The following is a 20,557-nucleotide window of genomic DNA, read 5'->3' on the forward strand; positions in this document are numbered from 1 at the left end:
ATGATCTGGCCTAGTAGGTGCTTAGTAAATACTTGTGGCTGGCTTGATGTTTGTCTGCATCTGTATTGCAGACAAACTGCATTTGTCTGACATTTGAGCGCATCTGTATGGTTCTTACTGTTACTACTTAGTAATCTCGCCAGGCTCTCAGCAACAGAGCGCTTCCTGTAAGATCTTCTCCCATAAAAGCAGATTTCTCCCCCAGGAATCTTTATTGTTCTCTTTCATTTTAGCAAAACTAGATTAATTTTAAAATACAGTGTGGGCTGGGGAGATTAAACTTTAGTTTTTTCTTCCACTTATGTCCTGCCCATTTATCCATGGGAAGAATTTTTCTTCCTCTATAGATATAAAGCAGTTCTGCCAAAAATAAATTCAGCTTTGGGGGGCCAGCGTGGCTTAGTCGGTTAAGCATCTGACTTTGCTCAGGTCATGATCTCACCACTTGTGAGTTTGAGCCCTGCATCAGGCTCTATGCTGACAGTTCAGAGCCTGGAGCCTGCTTTGGATTCTGTGTGTCCTCTCTCTGTCCTTCCTCTGCTCACACTCTGTCTCTCTTTCTCTCAAAAATAAATAAACATTTAGAAAAATAAAAAATAAATTCAGTTTTGAAAGAGACAAAACAGTTCGTAGGAACGTGAAAAAGGGTCAGATGAATGTAGTGGCAAACATGGAAGAGAAAAAAAAAGAAAGAAAAAGACTGATAGCGTTAGTGCTTAGCACCCTTCTTGTCAAAGATCGTAGTGCTCAGCTCAGTGGGTTCCTGGGACCCGTGATTCTGAGGCGGCTCCTGCCATGGCGTTCCCTAAGGAGGAGAGTGCTGAGTGCTTTCTCTCTTTCAAGCTGGTGTGAGGGTCAGGTGAGACAGGGGGAGGGAGCGCTTTGTCCTCTAGCCCTCAAGAATCAGAAGGGAGACAGAATTCCTCTGCAGCCTGTTTTCTGTAAGCTGAGTATTTCCTTCCCCAGACGAAATTCACTCCCAGAGGGACTGTGGGACCGTTCGTTACGGAGGCCTGTGTTGAGGTCCAGCACTGCTGCTTGGCTGCTGTGTTTTAAGTCTTGCCTTGGCTGTCCCTCATCCCTGCCTTTCAAGCTAAGTTTATCCGGCTGTTTGTTTTCTTTTCATTACATTTATCAGTAGCCATATGGTGCAGTTAGTATCTTGAGAGAAGTAGTTTTGAGTTCTCCCCAGTAGCTAAGTATTTTGGGCCCATGCTGGTATAATAGAAAAAACACCAGACTACAACGAGAAGGCTGCAGTTTGAATCCTGGCTCTGCCACATAGTTTTTTCACCGAGGTCAAGTTTGTTAAACTTTTGAGGCATCCTTTTGACAAGCTTACGCAAGGCCACGTGATTAAGTGACAGAACCCTGAAGCAAACACACATATTTTGGTCCTACATCCAGTCAGATAATGGATGTGAAAGGGTCTCTCAGAGTGCCTCACACTCAGTAGCATGGGGAGTGCTTACTTACGGTCATTGAATCTGAATTGGGTTCTTTTTTTTTTTTTTTTTAATGCTTATTTATTTGAGAGAGAGAGGGAGGGAGAGAGAAACCGAAGGAGGCTCCAGGCTCTGAGCTATCAGCACAGAGCCCGACACGGGGCTCGAACTCACAAGCCATGAGATCATGACCTGAGCCGAAGTTGGATGCTTGAGCGACTGAGCTACCCAGGTGCCCCTGAATTGGGTTCTTAAAGCAAGAAAGGAAGAAAAGAAAAAATGCAATTAAACGTAGTTCTGTACCAAGTTATTGATGGTACGATTATTCAGCATCCATTTATTTTACTTTTCTATGGCCTCTTGGCTGGATTGATTGGCTATTCCGATTACTTCGGGTACGGGAGGGAGAGTTGAGCTCCAGGAGCCACCTTTAGACGCTCCGAGAATGAGCAGATAAACCTGCTCTGAGAACAAGGAGATAAATTTTATTACGCTAAATAAAAATTATAGCTTGCAGTTTGTTTGCTATGTTACTTCTTTTTCACCCTAAGGATCATGTTTTATTGATGATCAAAGAAAGGATCTAGAGAGATTGCTTTGTGATTGGATTGTGAGCATGTGACCTGGGCAGCATTTTCAGGTTTACTGTGTACCTGTAACTGTGAATTCCCAAATATCGTAAATGTCTCAACGACTGAAGGGCTGTTTCCCAACTTCCTGATTACCTGCCTCTTACTTCAAGGAATCGCTTGGGGAAAAACATGTCCTCAGGTAGGGCAGGTGCCAAGCTGTCATCTTGGCTAGGAATTTGTCTTCTAGGAATATGTTTTAGAGTGAGTTTTCTGGAGCCTTTCCCAGCCAGAAAACCCTAGCCTCGCTCTGCAGGGCTTCTAATCTTCCCCTTTTCATCCTGAATTAATTGATCTCTTCACTTTGTTCTGGGCAGCTAGGGTTGTACATGCAGTGATTGATGCAGACTGAGTGCATCTCCACGCAGTTCCCCAGCCATTTTTGGCACTGACACAACTCCTTTAGCTCCTGTGGGTCCCCTGATGAGTGTCCGGACGCCTCAGAGCATTTAGTTTTACAGTTCCAGGGTTCATTTCCTGGCTTTGATCAACTGTTGTTTTAATATGTAAAATAACTTCGACCTACAGCATTTTTATTGTTTTGTCCATATGTGCTTAAGTACTTCATTAGACACCATAGCTTGATGGTCATTTTATTCTTTCTTTCTTTCTTTCTTTCTTTCTTTCTTTCTTTCTTTCTTTCTTTCTCCTTCCTTCCTTCCTTCCTTCCTTCCTTCCTTCCTTCCTTCCCTTCTTTCTTTCCTTCCTTCCTTCCTTCCTTCCTTCCCTTCTTTCCTTCCTTCATTCCTTCCTTCCTTCTCTTCATTCTTTCCTTCCTTCCTTCTTTCCTTCCTTCCTTCCCTTCCTTCTTTCCTTCCTTCTTTCCTTCCTTCCTTCCCTTCTTTCCTCCCTCCCTTCCTTCCTTTCCTTCCTTCCTTCCTTCCTTCCTTCCTTCCTTCCTTCCTTCCTTCCTTCTTTCCTTCCTTCCCTTCATTCCTTTCCTTCCCTTCCTTCCTTCCTTCCTTCCTTCCTTCCTTCCTTCCTTCCCTTCATTCCTTCCTTCCCTTCTTCCCTTCTTTCCTTCTTTCCTTCCTTCCTTCCTTCCTTCCTTCCCTCCTTTCCTTCCTTCCTTCCTCCCTTCCTTCCTCCCTTCCTTCCTTCCTTCCTTCCCTTCATTCCTTCCTTCCCTTCTTTCCTTCCTTCCTTCCTTCCTTCCTTCCTTCCTTCCTTCCCTCCTTTCCTTCCTCCCTTCCTTCCTTCCTTCCTTCCTTCCTTCCTTCCTTCCTTCCTTCCCTTCCTTCTTTCCTTCCTTCTTTCCTTCCTTCCTTCCCTTCATTCCTTCCCCTTCCTTCCTTCCTTCCTTCCTTCCTTCCTTCCTTCCTTCCTTCCCTTCCTTCCTTCCTTCCTTCCTTCCTTCCTTCCTTCCTTCCTTCCTGTGTCCTGGCACTGCTAGCTGGGCAAGGGCTCTGAGGTGCTGGGAACACCCAGCTGAACAATATACTCTCTGTGCCCTTGGATACTTCTCAATCTTTTAAAAATTCTTTATCTGGAGCTGCTTTTAGATGCACAGAAAAGTTGTGAGTACCGTGTTTCCATCCATCCCTCCCCCAGTCTTCCTCAGTGTTAACATCTGACAGAACCTCTGTGTGGTTATCAGATCCAGGAAATTAGCATTAGTACAATACAGTTGAACTGAAGACCCTGTTTGAATTTCACTAATGTCTTAATTCAAACTTCTGTAACAAAATAGCACAGACTGGGTGGCTTAGAAGCAACAGAAATTTATTTCTGACAGCTCCAGAGGCTGTTGGTCTGAGATCAGAGTGCCAGCCTGTTCTGCTGAGATCCTTCTGGTTTGCACACTGCCGACTTCTTGTATCCGTCACGTGGCCCAGAGCAGAGAGGGAAGGCAGGTTTCCTGTCTGACAGCACAGGGTTCATTTTATTGTATCTCTTTTTGTACCTTCTTTCTTCAAAAGCGAAAAACTCTGCTCTCATTGTCGAAATATATTTACTTATTTTTATTCACTTCAGGAATACACATAGTTTTAGAATTTGTAACCCATGTCCCTGTGAGAAACAGATTTACTGACTAAATTTTTGTCTTTAGCCATGTAATCTATAGGCAAGACACTGTCTTCCAAAGTTGTTTAGGTCAGTTCTGCTCTTGGATACCTCTGTAAGTGGCCGTGTTCTCTCTTTGTACTACGGTTAGGTTCACTGTTAGACTTTGCGCTCCACTTTTGGTCCCTCCTGGTCGGTAGGGACTCTTGTTAATTTTTGGATGTGCGAGGGCATGCGGACTATGGCTGTGGTTCTGACGGTCAGGGCTGCAGACAGACACGTGGTTTTCAACTCTCTTACATGCTCCCATCCCCATTTCTTTCCTTCCCGCCTGCTCTCTGTAACTGCTCGCTTTACTTCTTAGTTTTTCCTTCCTGCGCTTTTTCATTTCAAATGAGCAAATACATAGCTGTTTTGTTATAGCCTCTTCTGTCTTGTATGAAGAGTAGCATGCCATAGCTACTCTTCTGCGTTTGCTGTTTTTACTTAACGTTATGCCTTAGAAACTGCTCCGTATCCGCTGATGGAGGTCTCCGTCATTCCCTCTCGCATGGAGCTCTGCTGTGTGGGCTTTGAAGGTGTTTCCAGGATGTTCCAGTCATAAATGACGCTGCAGCCCGTGTCCTTGTGCATGTGTATTTCCTCATTGTCAGATGTGAATCTTCGGGGCGGATTCATCGAAGAGAGATTTCTGGGTTCAAAGGCTTATGTGTAGGTGGTTTTCCTCCAGAAAGCAAATACCACTTTGCATGCCCTGTGTGTCCCCAGCAGCATGTGCTGTCCTATTTCGTTTTAGTTGTGCCAGTCTGATAGGTGAGAAATAGGGTCTCGGTATTGTTTTACTTTATTTTGCTAACAGTGAATGAGTGTGAGCATTTTTTCATATATTTAAAGGATATTTGTGTGTGTGTGTGTGTGTGTGTGTGTGTGTGTGTGTGAGAGAGAGAGAGAGAGAGAGAGAGAGAGAGAGAGAGAGTTATCTGTTCGTGTCATTTCCTTTGGGTTTTGTTTTGTTTTATTTTGTTTGTTTGTGTGTTTGCTGTTTGGTCTCTTGTCTCTAAAAGTTCTTTAGCATTTTCTGTTGTGTGTGTCGCAAATGTTTTCTCTCACTTGCTGGTTTTCTTTTATGGTTTTAAAAAAATTCTGCAAAACTTACTGTTATCCAGTCAGAGTTGTCAGTGTTTTTCATTTATTCCCTGAGGACGGAGTCGTGGCTAGAAGCCTCTCCCTGTACCTGACCTACTGAGGCCTTGTGCCCAGCTGTCCCAGCACCGGGTATTAACAAGCCTCTCTCACGCTCCCAGCTCTCTCAGCACATGGACTGCCAAGTCTGTTTCTCCTCAGTGGCTCGAGATGCCACCTTTGTCGTGTCTCATTTTCCTTGTGTGTCCTAGACTCGTTAGTCTGTTGTCTTGTCTTGTCTGTCTGGGTGCCGCTGCCATGCTCTTTTAGCTGTGGAGGCGTCTTAGTATTTTTTGCTGTGCCACTGATAGGTTCCGCTTTTCTCAGTTATCTGTTTTTCCTGTGCATCTTCGTAGCAACCTGTTTCAGTCCCTTAAATAGCTTGTTGATATTTGTATTAGGATAGCATTGAATTGATAGATCAATTCTGTGGAGAAATGCCATGTTGAGTTCTTACATCCGAGAACAGGGGACGTTTTTCCATTTGTTCATGTTTACTTTGGTGTCTCTCGGGAGCGTTTAAGAATTTTCCGCATAGAGATGTTCCCATTCTTGTCACATTTATTTCTGTGCATTTAATCTTATAGGCATATATAGAAACCGCTATACCCTAATAATAGAGAACTCTGTACCCTAATACTAGAGAATATGCTTTTTTCAAAAGTGTTGATTTCTTTATTTAGAGAGCACGTGTGTGAGTAGGGGAGGGATGCGGAGACGGGGAGAGCGAGAGAGAATGAACCCCAAGCAGGCTCTGCACCTTCCGTGCGGAGCCCAAAGTGGGGCTTGATCTCACGAACCATGAGATCATGACCTGAGCAGAAATCAAGGGTCGGATGCTTAACTGACTGAGCCACCCAGGTGCCCCGAGAATATGCATTCTTTCTTTGTACCTTGGCATATTCTCAAAAATTGATTGTATGTTAGATCATAAAGAAAACATTCATGTGAGTAAAAAGCAGTAAAAGCAGAGTTTAAAAACAAAAACCAGAAAGGGCAGAATTTCACTTGGAAATATAAAACTTCTGTTTCCTCACTACAGAGAACAAACTGGTGGTCACCAGAAGGGAGGGGGCTGGAGGATGGGGGAAACAGGTGATGGGGATCAAGAGGGTGCTTGTCCTGGTGAGCACTGAGCAGTGAATACGATTGTTGAATCACTATACTCTGTTCCTGAAACTAATATAACATCGTATGTTAACTATACTGGAATTAAAATATAAAGCTTAAAATAAAACTTTAAACAACCTCTGAGCAGAAGAGGAAATAAACGCTGAAATTAAAGAAATTTTTAAAAACAACAGGAAAAATACTATGTACTAACATCTGTGGCATGCATTTAAAGCGCTGATCAAAGGAAAACTAGTGATACTAAACACATCAACTGCAATGAAAAAATGAAATTGAACGATTAAGTTCCCAGCTTAAATGATAAAAAGAGCAACAGATCAATCAAAATGCAATGACGTGGAGCTCAGTGTATGTAGAAGAAACGCTTAAGACCACCGCGTGTAAGAGCGGACAGGCAGAGGGGTCCGCGTGGAGGTAATGGAAGTGGTTACACTTCGAGCAACTCTTGGGGATACTGTGGAGTGATATTCTCAAAGCACTGTAAACGAATCAAGAGGAATCCTATAAAATGTCACATAACCTATAGGAAGGCAAGAGAAACAGAATGAAACACGGAAAAGGAACTTCGGAAAAATTCTGTACTTGTCATGAGTCAAATGGCTTACAGCTGACAAGACACTGACTCTGTCTCAAAATCTTTCTTTTCCTTTGTTTTCAGGCAAGGGTCACAATAAAAGCTGTAGGCAGACCTGCGGCTATAAGCCTTCTGTACGTGTCTGTGTCCCTCTTTCCAGGCTTCTCTGACGTTTGCGTGGCCCTGGGGATATACAGAGACTTCCCCGGTTATGAATAGTTTTGATGGAATGAATTTCTGGGCCATGTTTCCATATGTAGTCTCTCCTTGTGTAAGGCGGCTCTCTTCTCCTTCATCCCCTTCCGATGCCCTCCTCCCACCAGCCAGAGCATTTGTCAGACCGCGCGGTGCCCAGGGTGGAACTGTGCGGCCACCACCCCAAGGACGACCGGAACGATTATCCTACAGGAAGCCTTTGTTACTGATGAATGAGAGGCCCCGGGAATAGGGGGCTTCCCAGTCTGTAGTCATGTTTCTGTTAATAATGAAGCATCACATTAGAAGTAGGGTGTATAGGACTTCGGAGGCTCCGAATCCGATATTTTGGTAAGCTGGTAGTGATGGCGACTTCCTCTTAACAGTCTCTCCGGCTTCATTCCACAAACACTGTCAAATAACGTACCTCTTTGAGAGAGAAAAAGAGCAAGATGAAAAGAGTGCTCTGGAGAAAAAAAATACTGAATGCTTAAAATGCTACTCTCTCTCTCTCTCGCACACACACTTCAAAACGTAACCTCCCCGCTTTGGCAAGAGGCAACAGGAAAAATATTTCAAAATGGAGGCCAACCAAGGTGGGCTTACCTGCTCTGTCTTCGGCTCTGCTCAGTACCGGATGGCTCGTTAGCTGCCAAGAGCAGCAGCTTTAATCAGCCGTGGCTCCGTGCTACTGACTCTTGATGTTTTATTTTACCCTAATACTTCAAAAATGTTTATACGGTAAAGTACACATTTTAAGTTTACATTTTTATAAGTTTTGATAAATGTGTTTGACCCTTAACAAGGCAGGGAATATTCCCAACAGCCCAGAAAGTTCCCTTAAGCTACTCTCCTCAAAGCCTCCCACCCTGAAGCAACCGCTATTCTGATTTCTCTCACCATAGATGAATCTTGCCTGTTCTAGAAATTCATTCATATAAATGGAATCATACAGTCTGAACTTTCTGTGTCCCTGGCTTCTTTTACTCAGAATTTAATGTTTGAGACTTTTTCTCATGAGGTCCTATGTACCAGTACTTCTTTCCTTTGTATTGCTGGGTAGTATTTCATCTTACAAATATACAATGATTTGGGGAGCCTGGATGGCTCAGTCGGTTGGACGGCCGACTACAGCTCAGGTCATGATCTCGCAGTCTGGGTTCGAGCCCCACGTCAGGCTCTGTCCTGAGCGCTCAGAGCCTGGAGCCCGCTTCTGATTCTGTGCCTCCCTCTCTCTCTGCCCCTTCCCTGCTTGCTCTCTGTCTTTCTCTCTCTCGAAAATAATAAACAATAAAAAAAAATTAAAAAAACCCACAAATATACAATGATTTGTTACCCACTTCCTTATTGATGGACATTTGGGTTGTTTCTAGGCTAGTATGAATAAAAGCTGTTATGAACAACAACAAAAAAGTACAGAGAAGGAAACAAAAATAAAAAAGAAATTAATGAGGAATAAAACAGTAAAACTAATTAATGAGATCCTTAAAAAATTTTAATATCTCGTTAAAAGTGACATTATGACCAACTGGGATTTATTCCAGGAATGCAAGGTAGGTTCACTGTTAGAGACTCTGCTAATATCATACACCATATTATTAAATCTAAGGGGGGAACCTCCATATTTCCAAAGCAATGATTATTTCTGAAGTTAGTATCATATTTAATAGTAATACCTGAAAGACCTTTCCACTGAGATCAGGATCAAGGCAAGGGTGCCTGTTTCCATTACTTTCCACATTGTGTGAGAGGTTCAGTATAATTAGTTTTAAGAAAGGATAGAAAAGTAAAACTGTGTTTATTTGCAAATAACAGATAACATACCTGGAAAGCCTTAGAGAACCAATGATTAAACTGTATCAAATAATAAAGAATGCAGTTCAGTAGTGGGATATGAAATTGATATACAAAAACCAGTACCTTTCACGCGGTCACATAGAAGAGGACATACCAGTGGGTGACCTCATTCATTACAGTTACATGCTTATTTGTCAGATGATGTGCTTCTGTTCCTGCTGCTTCAGGCTTTTCCGAAACCATTTGTGCTGCTGTCCCCATGGAACATTTGGCAGTGTCTTTAGAAACTCTTAATTGTCACAGTGTGGTTTGGGGGTGCGATGGGGTAGAAGTCAGGGATACTGCTAAGTACAGGACAGTCCCTGACAACAAAGAACTATGCAGTCTAAAATGTCAGTAGTGCTGAGATTGAGAAACTCTTTCCTAAAGAAAGCATACTTGATTTCCAATGTCTGTGTTTAGAATTGTGGGTTGGCAGTGTTTTTATAGGTTCAATGAATACATCGATTAATTACTTAAGTTGAAGGGTAAACTTGAATGTGAATAATAATGAAGAATAGTGAAAGAGGAATCACTTTCCTTTAGTTAGGGACAGTGATGGAAATAACTTATTTTGTGTAGCACTGAATAGTGTATAAAGTTTCATAGACTCCTTGTTTGATCTCCTCAATAGGGATTAGTATAATAGGTGTTCCTATCCCTGTTTAACTGATGAAGGAACTAGCCTATTTTTTCTAGGTGTCAGGGACTAAATCATGTCAGATAGATGGGTAGTTAGTTTCAGAGTGAGTGCATTGTTTGTTCATCTGTAAAAGTGATCTTTGCTGCTTTTTCTTTTCTGGAAGGTCATTTTAGTTCTAGCTACACACTAGAGGGAAAACTCCCGGGTATACAAAGTTGATTCCTAGTCCGTATTCCTAGTGTAGCTTGTTACTTACAAATAATTGCTTCCCATGGAACTTTCCGCGGTGATGGAGATATTATATAAATGTGTTGTTCATTATGGTAGCCACTAGCCTCATGTGATTATTTAAATTTACATTAGTTGAGATTAAATAAAATTCCTGTTCTCTTCAGTTGGACTAACCTAGCCACATGTCAAGTGCTCAAGAGCTGTGTATTATGTTACTGGTAGTTCTCAAAGAAATGTCAGTAAATCTCAAGCACTTTTGTTAAATTGTTAAAATGGAGGTTTGAGCCCCATCTTAGTGTCTACCTATCACTGAGGTTTTGGTCACAGTTACTTAAGCTCTATTGGAAAGGAGGACATTGTTTTTCAAGTCCTTGGTGGGAAGCGAATGAATGTCATCTCCAGGTTGCTATTCCTCGGCTAGCTTCTTTCTCTAACACTTTGGCCATTAGCTGGTGTGTATTTGTTAACACACCAACTTACGGAGTCCTTATGAGAATGGAATACCTACCTGGTCAAGTGGTAGGAGTTCATAGCCCCGGAAGCATATGCACGTGCTGTTGATTCTCCGGTTCCATCTACTGTAATCGCAGCCCTTGGCTTCCACTTGATGTTAAAGTTCCCTTCTGTGACCACGAAGGGAGTTGCTGAAAACCCCCCTGCCTCCTTGGGAACGCTGGAAATTCTCCCAACGTGTGTGTGCGCGTGCGCGCATTTAAGGAGTTGGGTGGTATTACAGAGTTTTCAGCTACATTTTTGGTTTTAAATTGTGTTGGTAGATGAACCTGGAAACCTTAATGCTATTTATTTGCAATATTTTTGTGGGAAAGTGTTTTTCCAACCTACGATCTTTGAATGTTATCTGAGAATTTGGGAAGTGTGTGTTTTTATGTATTAAAGCCCATCTGTATACTTAAAAAATTAAAGTCTCTCCGTTTTAATTTGCAAGTCAGTTTATTTCTTGAACATTTAAAGAGAAGAAAAATATTTGACAGCTATACATTTTGCTTATAGCAAAGTAGCAGGAAGAAAAGTCCCATTTTTACGGTTTAGAAAGGCTTTAGGTGGTTTTTTTGGTAAAGTAATTTAACTATGGTTTATTTTTCCTGTTGTGTCTAGTTTCATATCCTTTTATCATGGTCCCACCCTCAATTTACCTTTATGGTTTAGTTGATTTTACTCCATGGCTAAGATGCTGAGGTACAAGCAGTGAAATTGTGAAGTTGGTTGAAGCAGTCCTGACACACACACAAAAAATATTGGACGTTTTCTGAATTGATAAATATGGAGTCTGTAGCCATATTTACGTGTTTTTAGAGTAATGTGGATTTAGTTGCGTCTTCCCCTGACTCTTTCCCTCCAATAGTGTTTTGGTTTGCAAAGCAGTTGAGGGTAATACTAATAATGTATTTTTTACATTTGTTTGTTTTCAGAGGGAAGTGTAACATCTCCCATTTTTCTGACATATTTGCTGCTAGAGAGTTTAAAGCTCGAGTGGATTCATTTTTCTACATATTAGGCTACAACCCTGAGACCAGGTAAGTGAGTCACTTGGCCCCACTCAGTGAGAACTTCGCTTTTCTATGTGCGTGCGCGTGCGTGTGTTTGCACATTTGGGCATGTGCCAGTAAGATGAGAAAAAACAGCTTCAAAACCCAAAGTGAACCTCTTTGGAAGGAGTTCTAATTAACGTCATCGGTGTCTAAAGTGGCTTATTGTTTGCTCTTGATTTTATTAAGAAGAAAAGGAAAAGTGAGAAAATTTGGGTGTAGAGAGGTAAGGTAAAGATGTGTGTTTAGCTGATCTGTGTTTTGAACTTACTGTGAATTGGCAGATTATTTCCCTAATGCACATTGTGTCAAACCTTTCGTGGTACCATACTGAACACACACTAGGATGTTACGGAGAGTGTGCTGGTTAGTCATTTGTTTTACTCATTTAATAAAACCCCAGGAACACTCACAGAAATATCTTTAGTAAGACAACTGGTATGAGAGGGATACATTCAGTTCTCAACCATCTTGGTAAGATCTATGTAACAGGTAGAGTTATTACTTTTAAAATGAGAAACAATAGAATCAAAATTTAATAGAAAAAATTCCTAGTGTCTGTAATAGATTATAGTTTAACTTAGCACATGGAAGAAGTTATTTAAGAGCATATGCATTCATTTTTATCCTGTATCAATCATGCAACTACAGGAACTACAGATTTAAAAAGTACAGGAATGTTAGCAGATGATCAGGTTGTCAGTGCTTGGGACATCTGAGACATAATCTCTAGATATGAGAATTTAGAAAGAAATAAAAGCTGCTTGGCTGAACAAAGTTAGTGGAAGAACTACTTGCAGGGTAATTACAATGTAGGTATTTTTTATTTTTAGTGAAAAACTTTTCCTAGAGGATGCTGAGAAATTATATATAAAAATTAGAAGGTTACTGTTTAGACAGTCTAGGATTAATGAAAGGCCACGTGTTCTTTGTCATTATAAGAAGCTGCGTAACGGGGCGCCTGGGTGGCGCAGTCGGTTAAGCGTCCAACTTCAGCCAGGTCACGATCTCGTGGTCCGTGAGTTCGAGCCCCACGTCAGGCTCTGGGCTGATGGCTCAGAGCCTGGAGCCTGTTTCCGATTCTGTGTCTCCCTCTCTCTCTGCCCCCCCCCATTCATGCTCTGTCTCTCTCTGTCCCCCAAAAAATAAATAAACGTTGAAAAAAAAATTTTTTTTAAATAAAAAAAAAAAGCTGCGTAAAGCTCTAGTGAGGCATATGTGTTCGTGTCTGTCTCTTTGTATTTTGTAGACGAGAGCTACAGGGGTGATAGTGTACTGAATGGTCACCTTTTTTACTTACCTTTATTTTCTTTAGAAAACAGTAAATTTGAGCTTTTATTTTCTTTTTCAAAAGTATGCCCCGTTCCAGTGACAGAGAAGCTGATCCGTGATACTATTTTTTTTTTTTTTTTTCAATGTTTATTTTATTTTTGGGACAGAGAGAGACAGAGTATGAACGGGGGAGGGGCAGAGAGAGAGGGAGACACAGAATCGGAAACAGGCTCCAGGCTCTGAGCCATCAGCCCAGAGCCCGACGCGGGGCTCGAACTCACAGACTGCGAGATCGTGACCTGGCTGAAGTCGGACGCTTAACCGACTGCGCCACCCAGGCGCCCCACCGTGATACTATTTTAAAGCATCCTGTATTTCAGAATGTTTATTTTTACATATGCATTTATTTTTTTTAATTTTTTTTAACATTTATTTATTTTTGAGGCAGAGACAGAGTGTGAGCAGGGAAGGGGCAGAGAGAGAGGGAGACACAGAATCTGAAGCAGGCTCGAGGCTCCGTGCTGTCAGCACAGAGCCCGACGTGGCTCTCACAAACTGTAAGAACTCAGAAACTGTAAGATCGTGACCTGAACTGAAGTTGGACGCCCGACCTACCGAGCCACCCAGGTGCCCCTAAATATGCATTTATTGACTGCCTGATCATTCCTTGGATTTCTGTCTAGATACAAAGGAGTCCATAATTTCAGTGATGCCACATTTATTTAACTATTTGGTGGGTAGTTGTCATATGGCACGAGCTAGATTGTATCACTGAATTGACTAAATAGCTTTTGTGTTTTAAATGATTAGCTCTTGGGTTCGTAACAACCAAGTTTATTTTTTACTAGTTTTGGTTATATGTCTGTTTTTACTGAGTGCTTATTAAAAGTGATATTATGTAACTTAACTGTGTAAGTTAGAGACTCACACAAGTTCTGGTCTCATTTTTCATTGGGTGTTGCTGGCAGTCATTCAGAGGGATTCTTCCCATCGGTTGGGTTTTAAAATCTGGCGGAGGTATGCCCTAGACGGATGTTTCTCTCTCGTCTGAAAACCCAGTTCAAGGACGTGCCCATGGCGGTGCATTAGCAGGGTCTGCGTCCTGGGTCACTTCTTCTACCGCTTTGACTTCCTGGCTGCCATTTGTTCATTTCTGTGCTTGTGTTCTCCTTGTCCAGCTTGTGCTTGATGTGTTGTAGGTTTTTGAGGGGAGGTGGATGAATTAATTGAAGTGAAAAAATACTTGAATTTCTGTTTATAAGTAAAGATGGTAGCAGATCTCACACTCCTCACGAAGAGAGTGTAAGGATTTGCCCTAGCTCCCCGGGTTCCCCCTGAATTCCACTTGATGCTTCTGAGGGGTTGGCCGTGCAGTTCCCACAGCTGCTCGCGTGGTCAGAGGGTGTACTTGAAAAGGAGTGTAGAAAACTCTGTTTTCCCCACCTGGCTTTGTACGAGCTGATCCTTAGAAGGCTCTGGCTGCATGCCCTTGCAGAATTTACCTCTGCTTGCGTCTTTGTCTCAAGTGTCTGAGGGATGGGGCTGTGGGACGAGTGGGCTTTGGTGGGCTTCTCCCCCATGTGAATGAGCGGGCCCAGCATGCCGTCTGGCTGCCTTTGCTGTGTGCTCTTAGTGCCCGGGGCCATTTGAAGAGGAAACATCAAACCGTTTTCTGTCTGTGAGAGAGACCACGTGTGGATGCGGCTGCTGCAAGTTACAGGATGGGGATTCTGTGACTGCACATTTGGGACTGTCCCCTCTCTTCAGAAAGGAACTTTCAAGAACTTGAAGTGAGCGGTTGAAACTGAAACTTGAGATGGGATTGTTTATTTCTCCAAGCACATTTCCTGATGGTAGTTAGAAGTTGATTTACACAGTTGCCATAATTTATTTAGCATATTAGCCCGCACTGAAAGTTTGGAGTTTTTTCATGTTTATTGCATAATTTTTTTTAAGTCTCATTATTTGGCTACTCTTTAATTTTTCCCCTAACCTGGTTGTTGTGGCTCTACACATTTCGCCTTGTCAGGACCTGACCTTTCCGGACTTTTTGCGAGAGAGAGGGAGAGGGAGAGGGAGAGCAAGAACAAAGAAGCATGGGAGAGAGGAAGAAGGAGAGAAAGAACGTCAGGCAGGCTCCATGTTCCGTGTGGAGCCCAGTGCGGGGCTTGATCTCACAACCATGAGATCGTGACTCTAGCTGAAATCAGGAGTCGGATGCTTCACCTGCTGAGCCACCCAGGCGCCCCAGACTTTTTGGTTTTGATGGGATTACTTTGTTGAATACGTGTATGTGACGGTGGGAGGCAGACTTTTCTATACTCTTTGGTTCATTGCCTTTAAAGTTCGGGGAGGGTGGATTTCTTGGTAATTAGCATGGAATTTTTATTATTTTGAAATTCTGCGTTTAATTCTGACATCCTCACTCAATTCTGAAATCTGAAAGCTCTGAAAATCAAAAAATGTTTATGCTAAGTTTGGTGCGGAAGCTCATTGGATGGTCATACTTGGCCTGAACTGAGATGAGGCTATTTATATTGAGTTAGTTCACTTTGTGTGTTTGTACAACTTTTACTGCAAAAGTACCAACGTGATAGGATAGGGGATCATTGCTCAAACACTGCGGGGTGTTACATAGTATATGGTATATTTGTTATAGTACCTTTCTAAATCCAACAAATTCTGAGTTCTGAAAATCCTCTGACCCTTAGGATCTTTGGTAAGGGATGGTGATACTGTATTCTTGTTAGCCATGGCATTAAAGGAACAAAACTTACTTGAGCAAAAAAATTGGGGACAGATGTTGCCAGTGTTAAGTAGGGTGCAAGCTGCAGGGGTCTGACTACTGAGAGGCCTGAAGTTTGAACCAGTAGGTAGTCAGGCTTGGCTTCTGGAGCCTGTGGTGACATTTCTGTGCTCAAGCAGCGTGTGCTTTTGCTCTGCGAACAAGATTCACCCAAATTTGCTTCTGCAGTCAGCATATTCTGCAACATAATATCATTATTTCTCATTTTGTCTGAAGGTTCTAATCCAAATTCTGATTAGAAAATAGTTAATATATTAATTTCAGCTCAAAAGTCTTAATACATAAAGCCAGTTAGACCTTACAGGCGTTTGCACAAAATAGCAGTATTCTTGGCATGAACTAAAGTAGTTGGTCTTCACTTATTAAAAGAGATGATTATAATCTGTGGTCATAGGGACATGGCTCCATTCATCCGTTTACTGTCCTTAGTTGCATTTTTATTTATCCAGTATCTTGTAGCCATCTAATCTGACTACTTGATCTCTTGTTAAGACCGACTCCCCTCTTGGACCCAGGCAGCCTGCGTTTTGATCCTGTGCTGCCCCTTTTTCTCTGTGTCCAGGGGTAAGGTTTGTACTTCCTGGGCTTTGTTTTTACCTCATTAAAATGGGGGTGGTAAAAGCTACCCTTTAGGTTGCTTTAGTAAACTGTCAGGTTTTTTTTGTTGCTTCTTGGGAATTGCAAAAATAATTATAAATTTTCTTTTCAAGACAAGGTTGAAAAATATCAGAGTTTTTTTTTTTTAACCCCATACAATGTTAAATCCAAAAGTGAAACATAAACTACTTCCTAAGACGTCTTGATTCTACCAAGTAGACCATTAACCATCTGGTTGATTGTACTCACATATGGAAATCTGAACACTGGGGATTTTTGACTCTGCGTAGAACGTTGATTATAAAATTCTTCTTGAAAATATACAACAGTTGCTAAAAACGAAAGATAATTTCTTCATTGACTCTAGTGAAACTGACACAATAAGTATAGTGAATATTTGCAAATAGTATTAAATGTGAGATAATACATTCTATGGTCAGAAAATTTCAGTGCAGAATCTGAGAGAACCAGAATTGGAAAAAAAAAATTTTTATTAAGAAAAATATTTGAGTTTTTTTAAAAAGATTTTATTTTTAAGTAATCTGTACACCCAGTGTGGGGCTTGAACTTACAACCTTGAAATCAAGAGTCTCACACTCCACTGACTGAGCCAGGTAGGCACCCAAGAGCTTCTTATAGTAAATGAACCTGTCCCCCTATATAACGTTCAGGTTTTATTGCATTTTGGGGTGTCCTTTTCCCCATACTACCATCTTCTCACCTCTGCAGCTTCAGCCTGTTGCTCAATGCCTTTTTCTTTTTTTTCTTTTAAACTGTACATTCTGGCCTTTTCTGGGCATACCTTTCATTGGTTGGAAAACTTCTAAACTTCCTGCCTCAGGCCAGTGAGTTAGGCGGGGCAGGGAGTAATGGAATCTCAGTAAGAACAAAAGATTCAGTAGGGTCCATTCGAGAGGAGATGCCTTTATCTTTAAATTATGAAGCATGAATTTTCCCAGGAACCAGTCCATTTGTTTCCCCTTGCTAAGTAAGCGTTCTTTACGTCACTAAAGTACATTTAGGGAGAGTGAAGAAAACATATCAAGTGTAGCATGTTGTATTGATGGTCACTGATCTGTTACCCTCCCTCCCCCTCATACTGCCTTAGAAAAGTATCCTTGGTCTCTTTAGAGACTTGCACTGTGGCATGAAACATCTGATTGTAGTTGTGCTCTTTGCTTTGTGATAAAGGAGTCTTCTCTTGCTATTCAGACGGAAAACAAATTGAGGGCTCAGATCTGATCCAGGAGAGAATGTCTATGAACAGCCACCTGTGCCCTCTTCGCTTTTTTTCTTTTCTTTTTCTTTTTTTTGCCAAAAAGTTTTTAAAGCAGTGTTGAAGCTTAAGGGTTATTACCATTATATTTAGCAGCGATAAGGGTTATTACCATTATATTTAGCAGCGATCATAAACTCAGACACTTGCAAGGACTTCTCTTTAATCTCCTTCCAACAGACAGTGGCAATAATGTTACCAATAATAGCTACAGTTAGTGAGTGCTACCGTGCCCAGCAGTGCTCTGAGTGTTTTGCTTGCATAACTTATTGCACTTTGTTATGAAGCAGTCTCTGCCTTCAGAAGAGTTGCGAGTATAGTAGAAAACCTTAGTTTCTGACGGAACCATTTGGAAGTATGACATCACCATGAGGCCGTATCACACTCTAATACTTGGTGTATTTCTTCTGAGCAAGGGCATTTTCTTATACAACCACAATACAGTCCTCCACGTCAAGAAATTAACACTGAAATATTACCATGGAATCCACAGACCCCAGTCAAGTTTTATCAGTTTGCTTAGTAAAGACCTTTATGAAAAAGGATCCAATTCAGCATGATGGATTTTGTTGTCTTACAACTGGTTTGTGTGGAGTAGTTTCTCAGTCTTTTCTCTTACTTCATGACCTTAGTACTTTGAGACTATAGGGTATTTTGTAGACTGTTCCTCAGTTTACATGGATGCTTTTTCCTTATTAGATTTAGAGCCTGTATCTTTGACACGGATAGCACAGAAGTCATGTGTTCTTGTTTTTTACTTCTTGTCACGTAGTATATAATTTTAGTTTGTCTCCTTGCAGGGAGTGTTCATGTTGATCACTTGAATAAGGTGCCAGGCTTTGTAATTGTAAAATTTCTCTTTTTCTGTTTATAATTAATGACTATTTTGTGGGAGGTTGCTTTGAGATTGAATAGATAGCCTCTTCCTCATGAAACTTTCAGTTTTTCAATTTATTAATTTATTTGCACTAGGTTGATTAATCGCTTCCTATTTTTTTAATTTTTATTTATTTTGAGAGGGGGAGTGAGCATGAACAGGGAAGGGGCAGAGAGAGAATCCCAAGCAGGCTCTGCATTGTCAGCCCAGAGCCTCACAAACTGGGAAATCATGACCTGAGCTGAAATCAAGAGTCAGATGCTTAACCGACTGAGCCACCCGGGTGCCCCTTTGGCTTCCTGTTTTATTCAGTTGTTGATAATCTGTTACTATGATTCATTTTTAGGGCAAATTGTTGCAGATTATGGAGGGCGATACTTAGAAACCAACCAACCAAGAATGCTGCTTAGGGGTGGTCGTTGCTTTGTGTCACTGAGGAGAAGGCCAGGGGGTGGGAGGGCATGGAGAGACTGAGATGGAGACTCTGTACTTTCAAGTCTGTATTTCTGGACTTCAGTGTGTGTGTATCCATGCTTTCATACCAGGTTCTCCAAACCTAATCCCAATACCACAGGGGTCCTGCTAGCTTTTTCCTTATTTCTAATTCTCATCTTTAACAGTGAGAAACCTTGTTTCGGGTTCCTGAGTATCTTTACTTCAGTTTCCTATCACTGACTCTGCTCTCTCCCTCACATGGGTGAGTTTTGACATGCTCAGCTGTATCTTTAGTAGGTTTAGCATTTGATATTTCTTAGCATGACCTCAAGGAACCAAATTTGTAACATTTTCTTTTTGGAGTCTGTGGGATAATGCTCACTCTGTACTTGATTGTTTAATTCCCATAAAAGTTCAGTGCGGCTGACATTACCTTTATTTGACAAATGAGAAAATTGGTATGATATTAAATATCTGCCTAAGGCATGCAGTTAGTAAACAGGAAACACCGAGCCTGTTTGACTCCAAAGCCTGCGCTTTCATCATAGATTGATTCATATGCAACCTAATTTTCTTCTGGCTTTGTTGAAAGATAGCTTTAAGCTTTCCTAATGAAGAAAAATATATGTACTTGCTAGAGAATAACTTGACAAATAAAAAGTTAAGCAAACTGAAATAATACATAATTCTTTAATTCATGTTTGTGTTTTTTCTTTCACTGTACATCTGTGTGCATGTTTATACGTGTATGAATATTTTAAGATTATAAATAAAATACTGTTTACATAAATATACATATAATCATGTATTCCTCTATTCATTTTTTTAATTGTGAACATAGTACCATGTCAGTAAACATTTGTAATGAGCACCATATCTACCATCATGTGGATGTGTCATAATTTATCTATTCCCATATTGTTGAACATTTATGGTTTTTCCGGTATTTAATTATCCTAAATTATATTGTGGCCATCTTTTTTCCAACATAAATCTTTTTTTTTTTTTTTAATGTTTTTATAAATTTTTGAGGCGGAGAGAGACAGAGCATGAGCAAGGGAGGGGCAGAGAGAGAGGGAGACACAGAATCTGAAGCAGGCTCCAGGCTCTGAGCTGTCAGCACAGAGCCCCACGCAGGGCTTGAACTCACAGACCGTGAGATCATGACCTGAGCCGAAGTTGGACGCTTAACCGACTGAGTCACCCAGGCGCCCCTGACATAAATCTTTATACTGAAACCAAAAAGTAACAATCTAGATCTCCTTTATTTCAGTTAATTTGGATTTCAGACATTTTGGGATCTAGTTCTGTCTTGGGTTGTCTTTTCTATTCATCACAGCTCATGGTCTTTGTATAGCTTTTGAGGACAAGAAGCTGGAACCAGGTGTAAATATTTTCTTGTTCACTTTTCCTCTGTTATCATAGTTGAACTCTGAAGACATTTATGCCAGATGCCAGGTGGCAAATGTTGGGCACAATTGAGAGTACATGTATAGTTGGAAACACAGCCCCACTGAGGATAAATGGGACCGTAGAATAGGACAAAAAACCAGATTTGATCATTTTAAAAACCCCTTGCCAGTAAGTATCTACCAGTGTTGAATAAAATATAACAGAACGTTTGGGGTGCCTGGGTGGCTCAGTCGTTGAGTGTCGGACTTCAGCTCAGGTCATGATCTTGTGGCTGGTGAGTTTGAGCCCCGTGTCAGGCTCCTTGCTGACAGCTCAGAGCTTGGAGCCTGCTTTGGATTCTCCGTCTCCCTCTTTCTCTCAATGCCTCCCCACCCTGCTTGTGCGCGCGCTCGCTCTCTCTCTCTCTCTCTCTCTCTCTCTCAACCATTAATTTTTTAAATAGATAAAATACAACAGGACTTTAA

General features: G+C 41.4%; 1 protein-coding gene across 3 annotated transcripts in view; it reads left to right on the forward strand.

The window, feature by feature from the left end:
* The window catches only part of RERE (arginine-glutamic acid dipeptide repeats), a 423,597-nt gene that overhangs the window by 257,825 nt on the left and 145,215 nt on the right, over positions 1-20,557 (forward strand). For all 3 annotated transcript variants that reach the window (XM_047083211.1, XM_047083212.1, XM_047083213.1), the window contains one exon: positions 11,301-11,405. In XM_047083211.1, coding sequence (XP_046939167.1) covers positions 11,301-11,405 — 105 coding nt within the window. The remainder of the gene's footprint in view (positions 1-11,300; positions 11,406-20,557) is intronic.

Source organism: Lynx rufus, unplaced genomic scaffold, assembly GCF_022079265.1.
Source record: "Lynx rufus isolate CCGP_SWC_20201006 ecotype Redwood Valley unplaced genomic scaffold, mLynRuf1.p SCAF_2, whole genome shotgun sequence".
Taxonomy (NCBI): domain Eukaryota; kingdom Metazoa; phylum Chordata; class Mammalia; order Carnivora; family Felidae; genus Lynx; species Lynx rufus.